Here is a 12,026-nt window from a genome sequence, read left to right on the forward strand (position 1 = left end):
ATATACGCAGCCACAATCACGCTTAACATCTCCTACTTAGGGTCTGTTTGATTTCTACAGGACCTCCTAAAATTCCTGTCACATCGAATATTTGGACATATGCATAGAGTATTAAATATAGATTAATTACAAAACTAATTACACAACTTACGATTAATTTACGAGACGAACCTTTTAAGCCTAATTAGTCTATGATTTGACAACGTGGTGCTACAGTAAACATGTGCTAATGACGGATTAATTAGGCTTAAAAATTTTGTCTCGTAAATTAACCTCTATCTATGTAATTGGTTTTATAATTAATCTATATTTAATGCTCCTTATTAATATCTAAATATTCGATGTGCCATAAATTTTAGGAGCTATTAAAGAACCTAACACCCCCCTTTGATCACTCTGGCACGTCGTTTTACAGCTGTCCTTCTCCGGCCAGCGCAGGCGCAGCCTCTAAACCTACCGTTGACGAAAACCACATAACAACGCCATGCGTCTCTCTCCTCGCCTCCACCTCGTCGTCGTCATCCACCTATAAATATCTGTGATTTGCCCGCGCCATCGACACCAACTCACCAAGCTTCTTGCTGTCCCTGCACACGCTACTTCTCCCCATGGCTCACTGTCACTGCAATCTCCTCGTCGCCATCGCCGCCGTCGTGTTTCTTGCCGTCGGAAACGAGGCGTCCGGCGGCGGCATTGGGTTCAACCTCCACCATCGGTTCTCGCCAGTGGTCCGGCAGTGGATGGAGGCGCGAGGCCATAGCGCCCCCGGCTCCAGCTGGTTGTTGCCAGAAGAGGCTGCGGTAGGCTCGTCGGAGTACTACTACGCACTGCTCCGCCAAGACCGTGCCCTCTTCGCCCGCCGCCGCGGCCTCGCCAACGCCGACGGCCAGAGCACCCTCACCTTCGCCGACGGCAATGCCACTCGCCTCGATACCTATGAATAGTACGTAGTCGCCTGCCGCCGCCGTCGCCATTGGTTGTTCGATCGAGCCTCTTGTTCATACATGTAATAATCTTGTTCGCAGCTTGCACTATGCGGAGGTGGAGGTGGGCACGCCGAGCTCGAAGTTCCTGGTGGCGCTGGACACCGGCAGCGACCTTTTCTGGCTGCCCTGTGAATGCAAGCTGTGTGTGAAGACCGGCAACACCACGACGGACCAGGCGTACAGCCCGAGCCAGTCGTCGACGAGCAAGACGGTGCCGTGCGGCCACCCGCTCTGCGAGCGTCCGGACGCCTGCGCCGCCGGGGGCACGGGCAACAGCAGCAGCTGCCCCTACGAGGTGAAGTACGTCTCCGCCAACACCGGCTCGTCCGGGGTGCTCGTGGAGGACGTGCTGCACCTCGTTGACGGCGGCGGCGGCAAGGCGGTGCAGGCGCCGATCGTGTTCGGGTGCGGCCAGGTGCAGACGGGAGCGTTCCTGCACGGCGCTGCCGCCGGCGGCCTGATGGGGCTCGGCATGGACAAGGTCTCCGTGCCCAGCGCGCTGGCCAGCAGCGGCCTCGTCGCGTCCGACAGCTTCTCCATGTGCTTCAGCCGCGACGGCGTCGGCCGGATCAACTTCGGCGACGCCGGCAGCCCGGACCAGGCGGAGACGCCGTTCATCGCCGGGAGCTTACAGTAGGGCCTCTATGACTAGCTAGCCGAGACAGACGGGGGCCGGCCGCCTACATGCATGTCACTGATCTGATCGATGTCGTCGTCGACGACCACGTTGTGGTTTTCTTTGCAGGCCAAGTTATTACAACATCAGTGTCGGAGCGATCACCGTGGACAGCAAGGCTATGGCGGTGGAGTTCACCGCCGTTGTGGACTCCGGCACGTCGTTTACCTACCTCAACGACCCGGCTTACACGTTTCTCACGACCAATGTAAGCCTCTCTCTCTCTCATCACTGTTTATTATTCTTAGTTTCGACATTGCAGGGTGTTTGATTTGAGACTTCGTGGTAGTCCATCATCTTGTAACTAATTAATAATTAATAATCTGCAAGGGTGTTATTATTTCTTTGTATACGATGTATGGAATGAAGAAATAAGTTGGTCTATTTATCACCATTTCATCCCTCGCATACCAATGATTGCATTGTCATAAGTTTGAGGAAATAGAGTTACACTATGAACTCATGATGTGCATGCGCCATGTCACCACCTCACGTAGGATGGGTCCTTGCCTCTTGCTTCCATGGTTCTTCAAGCTAAACTCCTATCACTTTTTATCATTTTTTAGTATCAACATCACATGGTGTCATCCCTCACAAACTAATAACGGAAATGCTAATAAACGAGCGCGCACACAGCGGAGCTTTGGCATGCACACCATCGCGGACGTCCGATTCGAGGTGGAAAACGGTCGACCGTCCGATTCGCGCCCACAACTAACGCCCGTCGCCGCCGCCGCCACCGGTGAAGAAGGTACCGACCACGCTCGCCGCCACCGCCGGAGAAGGCACTGCCCACGCCCGATTCGCTGGCCCCGGCGTCCGATTCGCTCGCCGGCGCCCGCGCCCTTCCTCTCTCTTCCCCAGCTCCGGTGGTAGCTAGGGTTCCAGTGAGGAGGAGGTTGCCAGAGAGGGAGAAGAAGCCAACTCCGACGGGTATAGAATGGTCGGCCGGGGGAAGGCAGGCAGGCCAGGCAGTGGGGATGGTCGACGGGCGGTTTAGAGGAGATGGCGGCAGTAGTAGCGGCCGGGCTAGGTCGAGGCAAGGGCGCCATGGCCGTACTTCGGCGGAGCTCGTCGGAGTTCGCCATGGCCGCATGCGGGGTGGGGCGAGAGGGAGGGGGAGGGGAAGAAGGAGGTCGCCGACCGCAACTGCGGAGCTCCGGCGAGACACTACCACCGGCGGCGGGAAGCGGGTACCGTGGCGGTGGGAGGTAGTGTAGGCGGGGGCACTCACCGAAGCCATGGGCAGCGTCATCGGATCCGGTGCCGGAAGGGGTGAGGAAGCAGCGGGGGAGGCGCTGGAGGCGGGGAAGACGCGGCCATGCGGGGGGAGGAAGCGGGGGTGGGGAGGAAGAGGATAAGGGATGTGCGGCGCGGGAGGAGGCAGGTGTGCGGGCGCTTTGGACTCAGCGTGCGCGTGCGGGCGATAGTGCAGTCCAACTAATAATTAGCAGTCCAACTAATATTTATATTGCCATAAGCTTGAGGTAGAGTTATTACTCTACCAAATTTCATGTGATAAGTCATGGTGCACCAAGCTACTATTTTTTAACATTGTTTTGTATTCTCCGACCACAAAAGGATACAATTTTCATTTTTTTAAGTCAATCCCTCCATTCATAAAAGGATAAAATTATTATTTTTTTATTAGTGAAACGGTTAAATGTTTGACCAAAATTATATAAGGGGCCATTTGGATCCCTTTATTTTGAAGGAATTAAAATCTACACAATCGATTAGGCTATTTGGCTTGGAATTTGACATTCCAAAACTTTCCCGAACTCACAAATAAGCCTATCTCAAACTCATTGGGTGGGAGATGGAAATTGATTCTATAGATCATTATGCTATAATTCTATTCTCTAACTTATAACATACTCCTCAACTCACTTTCCTACAATAGAAATACAACATATAAGTATGTCCCTTGAATGCCTAACAATAAATTTACAAATATATTCCACGTACAACTATATTAGCTTAATTAATCTATGCCTAAATTGTAATTATTGCAATGAATTCAATTCTAAGGATCCAAATGGCCTCTAAGAAAATACTAACATTTATGATACATAATAAGTGTTATTAAATTAATTATGAAATATCTTTTTATCGTAAATCTAGTTGGAGACATAAATGTTAACTGTATTTACTATAAACTTGGTTAAATTTGAACTTGTTTGAATTGCACAAATCTTATAGCTACGTCCTTTTATATACCGAGGGAGTATACATGTTTTTGTTTGTTTAACTAGTAGTTATATTTTTCTGTTATTTTAGTTCAATTCGAGGGTGTCCGAGGCCAGCGACACTTATGGCAGCGGCTATGAAAAGTTCGAGTTTTGCTACAGATTGAGGTAAATAGAATCACTTGCTTTGAAGTAAAGAGTAAAACAGGTTACTACAGTTGCAACTGCAACAACCAACAGCAGCAGAAGATTGAGTAGCTCTTACTTGCACTACTAACCATTGATCGAAACGCACCATGCAGCCCAGGCCAAACAAGTATAAGGCGGCTGCCGGCGATGAGCCTGACGACCAACGGAGGCGCCGTGTTCCCCGTGACATGGCCCATCATCCCCGTCCTTGCCAGCACCAACGGCGGGCCGTACCACCCCATTGGTTACTGCTTGGGGATCATCAAGAACAGCATCTTCAGCACCGAGGATGCCACTATTGGCCGTACGTTATTCTCTCTCTCAAGCTATATCTTATCTCATTGCAAAATACATATACAGTTAGTTGTTTTGTTTCACGTACTCCTGCTTTCGTTTCTCATTGCAAAATCTACAGGAATTTGTATCCACCAATACCACCATTAATTTTCTGAATCATTTGGCTCACGCATGCAGAGAACTTCATGACCGGCCTCAAGGTCGTCTTTGACCGTAAGAGATCTGTCCTAGGATGGGAGAAGTTCGACTGTGAGTGTTCATATATACTTGATGATGAATCATATAAATGTGGGGAAAGAAACGTCAAAAAATAGCTTATTGGTAGCACCACATGACCACAAACTGTATTGCTGTTGTAGGCTACAAGGATGCTAAGATGCAAGACGGCGGGAGCCCGGACACTTCTGTTGGGAGCCCGGACACTTCTGTTGGGAGCCCTGCCGGTGACTCTGCTCCGGAGAGCCCCGACGGCGACTATGTTCCCTTCGTGCCACTGCCATGGGAGAGCAACGCAACCGATGGACCGTACTACCCCGGCAGGGTGCCCCTGACGTGGCCAGCGAGGTCAGATTCAGGCAGCAGCAGCAGCCGGGCATCGTTTGGAGGCCTCCTCTCCTTGATACTGCTTCATGTGCTGATTGTTATATCTGTGGCTTGGTGACAATATGACCCGCAATATATGCATGTGTATTGTCAATCTAATCATGAAACATGATGCCTTTCATGTCAATTATGTAAACCATCTAATCCATATTATATATAATTTCAAAGTGTGTTTCACTGGTACAGAAACGATTTTAAGCAACGTGGCCAGTTTTCGGCAGAGGTGGTAGCCACCTCTGTAGTGATCGGCGAACCAAGCCGTCTTTGAAGATGCATTTGTAGAGACAGTTGTATATAGAGCCACCTCTATAAATGCCCCGTGTATAATTAGTAGCCCCTTAGGAAATTTAATGTAACCCAAAGTGGAAGGAGCTTTAGGCTATCTCCTAACAATTGCAAATCTAAAGGGGAAGGTTTTGATTTTGATTCCTTTGGTAGGAGGAGGCTTTAGAAGGTAAGTAAATGCTATTTCAAGTCTCTTTTTAAAGTTTTAATGGTAGATTAGTGTTTAATTAGGGTTTTAATTTTGTTTCTTTCTTCTATGGTGGTTGAGGCATTTATGGGTGTATTTATATCAAATCTTTGAAGATTTTAGGGTAAATTTAGTAGCGATCAATATTCTACCCCTTATTTAGTAACCATGTCTTCATTTTAGTGGTCTATTTATTAATTTTTAGAGAGAGATTGGTTTGCATCTAGATCTAAATCTAGAACTAGTGTTTGGGATTTGTTTTTTAATTGTTAACATTCATATTAGTATTTATAGTAAAAATGTTTGGATCTATCACGGTTAGTTGTGTTGGGATAAGCGTTCCGAATAGGGTTGAGAGTAGAAGGCTTCTTGGTGAAGGCTAGCTGGAGAAGGCTCCTCGGTGAAGGCCTGCAGGAGAAGGTCCCCTAACGAAGGCCGGCGGGAGAAGGTCTCCTGGAGAAGGCCGACCGGTGAAGGCCCGCGATGAAGGCCCGACCGAAGAAGGTCTGCCGATGAAGGCCCGGCCGGAGAAGGTCTCCCGATGAAGGCCCGGGCGAAGGCCCAAAATGAAGGTCTAGGGCGAAGGCCTGATGATTGTTTTGTATAAGGGCTTTGCGGAGAAGGCTCCATGACGGCGGCTCCACGGAGAAGGCTCTATGACAGAGGCTCCACGGAGAAGGCTCCGCAACGATGGTTTAGTGCGGAGGCTCTACGGAGAAGGCTCCGCAATGATGGTTTAGTGCGGAGGCTCTACGGAGAAGGCTTTGCGACGAAGGCTCTAACACGCAAGAGAGGAGAGTGAGGCCGCGACTAGGGTTTGCGAAAAAATGAGTGGGAGAGGAGAGAGAGCATCTTGCCCTCATGTTCTTGGCATTATATAGGCAAGCGGAAATTTACAAGCGACCCCTTGGTGGGGGTGGGTTTTACATTCCACTCCAATGACGCTAGTTGGGCCTCTTCTAGGGGACTTAGCCCATATAAATATGGCATATCCCAACAAGTTGCTCAACAATGGGGTAAAATATTAATTGGTGCTAATTATTTCTTTAAAATTGTTTATTTCAATTAAGAAAACTAAAAAAATACTTGTTTGGTGGTACATTAGTTGGTTAATTAGGTTTTTTGTTATTCTCTCATGCATGAAGAATATGTTGTACGTACATGTCTATTTTACGACAATAATATGATTAAAAAAGTTGAACAATAATTATCTATAATTTTAAATAAGAACGAACCTTCTAGAATTATATTGTTATATACTAATTATATTCTTCTGGATTATTAATGATTCTTATATCTAACTTAGTCTTTTTTTTTTTGCTTTGTTAATCGTTGTAGGAAAAGATGGAGTACATGAACTCATGGATGTATGGTTGATTAAGGGGGAAGCCAGATTTTCGGCAGGAAGTCAATAGATTTCTTGAAGCTTTAGAGAAGCACTTAACGGCAACAAAGAATATAATCGAAATTCTTTGTCCATGTAGTGATTGCAAGAACCATCTTGTGTGCAATGATGTGACTGCCATTAGATCACACTTGATTATGCGATGTTTTGTGAAGGACTACAAAGTTTGGATCCGTCACGGTGAAACACCCATTAACGCTGAGCCAGGAGAAGAAAATATGGAAGACATCCACACTTACATTGACGCATTTATAGATGAGCTCGAGAATCTCAACATCTATCGGCTCAATCCTTTGGAGGTGATCATAGAGTATAGTTTGCTACGTGTGTTTATAGGGATGAGTGTACGCGCGTGTTATGAATGTCTATGTTATACTGTGCAATTATCAAAATAGGCATCCACGTACATGAAGAAAAGGCACATAGTATGTACTGCTTACATGAAAATAAACAAACTTTGTAATTTACAAAACACAATAGCACCGATCTAACATATATTGATGCGGTGATGACCCGAGAGGCAATGATACTACGTTACTTGAGGCTAGAGCCCGCTTGTCTCATCAATTGCAGGGTCATTGTCGTAGAAAGTATATTAAGAAGCTACGAAATAAGTTATTCTGTAGCCACCTCCATTTACGATAATTTTATATACTAATTTATGATAATGTCAATACGTATTTGCGATAGTTGGGTTACTATAACACATGGGGATATTTACCATAATAACATTATAGTAAACCATTTGGTAAGGAGTTACTATAATCTCGTAAATTAACACAGTAATTATCGTAATTCAAAGTGGCTATAGAATAAGTTATTTTGTAGCCAGCTATAGGGTAGTAATCTTGTAAATTAACATAGTAATTATCGTAACTTGCTACAGAATAACTTATTTTATAGCTGGCTACTGAATATACTCTTCATATATATATTGGCATGGATCAAAACATGTAACACGTGTCTGCTTGTTTGCCTAGGTTGAATAACCCTGCCAAATCACAATCACTCCTCATCCTAGGGAATTATTGACAACTTCAGAAGAATGTAACTTCGCTTCGAGATGATGAGAACATATGACATATGATATATTTTTTAGCCAAAGATGGAACCCTGTTTGCTTTGCTAAAAAGCTATGACTAAAAGTACTATTTATCAATTTGTTGTGAAAAAAAAATAATATTTATTCATTGAAATAGTATGGCTCGTAGGACAAACGAAGGGGGCAAAAAAAAAAAAAAAAACTGAACTGTACCTGCTATCGCCTAAAAAATGTCCTATCCATTGAAAGCATTCCAAAGGATCGCGTGATGCCGCACCTGGGTATGTTCACACACACACACATATATATATATATATATATATGGCTTCCGCGCCCTCAAGTAGTCCACCAGGCACCTGTTCATCACCGTGAGCGCGCGGCAGGCCACGTAGACCACGGCTTAGCAGCGCGTCCCCGACCATGGCCAGCGCTGAACCCGCCGTCGACTCCCGTCGCCGGATCGGAGCCGCCGTGCCAGCTCGCCCAGATCCGCACCGCTAGGTCGACGTGGAATCCGCCAGAGCCACGCCTGCCCGTCCTCGCGCGCCGGTTGCCGAAGCCGCCGTGCCAGCTTGTCAGCGTCCTGGTCGCCGACACCGCCGTGGCCGCACCTGCTGCTCGCACGGAAGTGCGTCGTTGGGTCGCAGAAGCCGCCAGAGCCGCGCCCGCTCGGGCTCGACTCTCGACTCTCACGCGGCGGCTGCCGATGCCGCTGCGCCACCTTGGCCCCGCGTACCGGTCGTCGACGTCGCCGCCGCAGCGTGCCTGCTCAGCCCTGCCCGCCGCTGGCCCCAGACCCACGTGGCCGTCGCCCACGTCGCCACCGCAAGGCCACCCCGACCATGCACCATGTCGCCAAAGTAGCCCCGGGGCGACGACAGGGCCAGGCGTGCATGTATCTCGAATCGTGGACCACGCAGGATAGCTGCAGTGTCTAGGCGACGTAGCCTCGTGGGGGGAGCTTCTGCACTTTTAGGGTCTGTTTAGATTTAAAAAATTTTGCGTAGTACTCGTCACATCGAATCTTGCGGCACATGCATGAAGTACTAAATGTAGATGAAAAAAAAACTAATTACACAGTTAGTCGAAAAATTGCGAGACGAAACTTTTGAACCTAATTAGTCTATAATTAGACACTAATTACCAAATACAAACGAAATGCTGTAGTGAGCCAAAATCCAAAAAATTTTAGATCTAAACGGGGCCTTAAGAGCAAGTATGATAATGCCTAATCTATGTTAAAAAAAAATAATTCCTAGTCAGCTTGCTGAGAACATCTCCACGTCACATAGATCTGATGTGGCAGAAAGAGAAAAGGAAAGCGAGTGCTGGGTGGGTGGTTAACTCTTCGTCGGGCTGTAACACAGGAAACGAGGGGGAAAAGCCCGCATGCAGCCTGAAGCAGGCGACAGAACCAGCACTTCGTCCTCGCCCTTGATCCCGTGCGCCGGCATGGTATGTACTCCTTATGTGTTCTTGCCTACACATCGTATGGGATGTTTGGACTTTCTTTTTTTTAGACAAATGTTTGGACTTTCTTTTTTTTAGACAAATGTTTGGACTTTCTTTAGAACAGCTATGTATGGATTTCTTCATCCCTAATTTTCGAAACTATTAATAGAAACAGATATGTTACCAAAGAAGCTTCAGAAGATCCTATAGGAAAAAAAACTTTATTATCTATCGAGACTGAGTTACTGACTATTGTTTTTTATCCATTTTTTCATCTCTACATATTTAACAATTGTGCATCGATCACATAATATCTTACATGTATTTTATTTTAGGGTTGCTACGATGAAGTGATTCATGTTTGTTTGTTTGTTTGCTAAAATAGCCCTAGAGTTGTAGCTTACAATGGATCCTAATTAATGATGAGCCTGTTCGATTGGCTGGTTCGTTTCGTTGCTGGTTCATGAAGAAGTACTGCTGGCCGGTTTGTGTGAGAGAAAAATAATGTTTCAGCTGGAAATTTACGATCGTTTACGACAAGCCACAGCCAAACGAACAGGCTGGATATTGCACATATAATCATTAAATACTAAAATATTCTATACAGCTAACCTACCCGCCGCCTTACTATATATGTTTTTGCTAATGCTGACCGTAAGTGATATGGCATGGCCTCACAGCCGCACGGGCTAAATTATTAGCCTTGCTCTAAGGTAACAGAATGGCTTTGTGGCTACTGGATGCCTCGTCATGTCGTATATGTATTTATTGGCACGGGAGATCATGGGTCATGGCACTTTTTTTTTATTATCAACGGGATATCATGGTCATGCAGCAACTTGGGAACAGGCGGATGGACGCTGGCAAAAGCATCGCCTGAACGAGAACAGGCGGAGGTGCATTTGTGGGTGGGCGGCTTGAGACAGAGAAGTGGGCTTATGGATGACGTGGCTTTACCAAATTAGAGAAAAATCTATTAATGGGGTTTTCCTATTTAGGTATAGGATTCAAAGCATGCACGACATTGAAGCAAATAATTGATCAAAACTCATAAAAATCTAAGATACCCCAATTAGCATGTTTCCCTCCCTTTTGGGACAGATTTTAAGGCCATGTTTAGTTCGTCCCCCTAAAGTTTACTCCATATCCATAGAATGTTTGGACACATGCATAAAGTATTAAACATAGACTAAAAATAACTAATTGCACAGTTTACGACTAATTTGCGAGACAATTTTTTTAAGCCCAATTAGTCCATGATTTGACAATGTGATGCTACAGTACAGACATGTGCTAATGACGGATTAATTAGGTTTAATAAATTCGTCTCGCGGATTACTGACGAATTCTATAATTTGTTTTTTTAGTATCCGAACACATCATACGACACCCTTTTATGACATCTGATGTGACACTCCAAAACTTTACGCCATAGATTTAAACAAAGACCTAAGATGAGCATACTAAAAATAAATTTGGTTCGGTCACATGTTACATCGACATAAATCTAGAGCATAGTGGACCTGCCAAGCTTACCTTCTTGGGTGGCCTTTGTGGCTGTGTCCCAACGCCTCATCATTGCTCTATGTTCGAAATCATTAGGTCTCTGTCACCACTGGCCATCGTTTTATGATATAGAAGCACCATGCAAAAACACTAAATTTGTAGTGGAATTGCATATTACAAAAACAAAAGTTATTTAACTGCAATTATTTGAAGGAAAAAAAAAGAATATAGCAAAGTCAAATACAATGGATAAGGTACATTTTCCTTTCTTCCCAATTCAACTCAGCATATGTTTTCCTCTGTCATGATCAATGACAATGCAATTATACAGAATAGAAAACAGAAGGGATCAAGCAACAGCATCACTTGGATAACATTCATATTTGATTAAGAAATCACACCTCTGTGCGCTAGATAGAATATGACAACGTCACACGAAACATGCACTGAGATAAAAGAAATCGAGTATTCACATTTGACTTGCACTTGCTAGCAAGCTGCCTCACTGCTAAGTACTATATTTTCCCATCTTCCTAATCTAATTTTTTATCTGCTGGCTTCATTCTTTCAACTTCTAATTTAGTCTCTACATTGTTAATCAGCATGTAGCTGATTTGTGTGACTGAATGAATAAGCACTTAACTATGTTAGATAGAGAGTAGAGACTGGCATACACTATACTAAAGATGGCAGCTGGGCGGGTCTGGATCCGAAACCCGTGGGTTTTAGACCCGACGGGGGCGGGGGCGGATCTAGTTTTCGCCCCGCGGGTCTGTGGGTTCGGAGATCCGATTCGGGGCGGGTCGTGGTCGGGTCAAGGATTTTTCCCGCGGGTTCTCCGTGGAGACCCAAAATGTTAAAGGCCCGTGTAGAAGCCCAGCCCACAAGTGAATAACCCTAGGTATATAACCAGTAGCAGCCACTCTATCTCGCTTCTATCCATCCATTCCCATTCCTCAGTCCTCACAGCCGTCGCCCTGAGTCGAGCATGGCGCGTAGTGTCAGCGCTCGGCCTCTCGCTCGTCCCCGCGCAGGAGCCCCGCCGCTCGCCGACCTCGTGCAAGAGCCGCCACCCTCCCGACCTCGCGTTTGCACATGGGAACACTACCGCACTCAGGCAACTAGCAGCCTAGGGCCCTGCTCGCCTATGGGTTACTCCGATGGACTAACAGCGGCGGTGCTCCTCGGTCTCACACCTCCTAATGACTT

General features: G+C 46.2%; 1 protein-coding gene across 1 annotated transcript; it reads left to right on the forward strand.

Moving 5' to 3' along the window:
• The first annotated feature begins 608 nt into the window (after window positions 1-608).
• On the forward strand, window positions 609-4,998 carry LOC136525392 (aspartyl protease family protein 1-like). The gene is made up of 7 exons (XM_066518396.1): window positions 609-943; window positions 1,026-1,619; window positions 1,732-1,870; window positions 3,943-4,019; window positions 4,154-4,344; window positions 4,515-4,586; window positions 4,697-4,998. Exons 1-7 carry the CDS (start codon window positions 609-611, stop codon window positions 4,996-4,998), a joined length of 1,710 nt encoding a protein of 569 aa, XP_066374493.1.
• Window positions 4,999-12,026: the final 7,028 nt, after the last annotated feature.

The sequence above is a fragment of the Miscanthus floridulus genome, chromosome 19 (genome assembly GCF_019320115.1).
Source record: "Miscanthus floridulus cultivar M001 chromosome 19, ASM1932011v1, whole genome shotgun sequence".
Classification (NCBI taxonomy): domain Eukaryota; kingdom Viridiplantae; phylum Streptophyta; class Magnoliopsida; order Poales; family Poaceae; genus Miscanthus; species Miscanthus floridulus.

Coding starts and splice junctions, on each gene's coding strand:
- LOC136525392 (XM_066518396.1), top strand. CDS start 609: ATGGCTCACTGTCACTGCAATCTCCTCGTCGCCATCGCCGCCGTCGTG. Junction 1,620..1,731: donor TTCATCGCCGGGAGCTTACA/GTAGGGCCTCTA, acceptor TTTTCTTTGCAG/GCCAAGTTATTACAACATCA. Junction 4,020..4,153: donor GAGTTTTGCTACAGATTGAG/GTAAATAGAATC, acceptor CGCACCATGCAG/CCCAGGCCAAACAAGTATAA.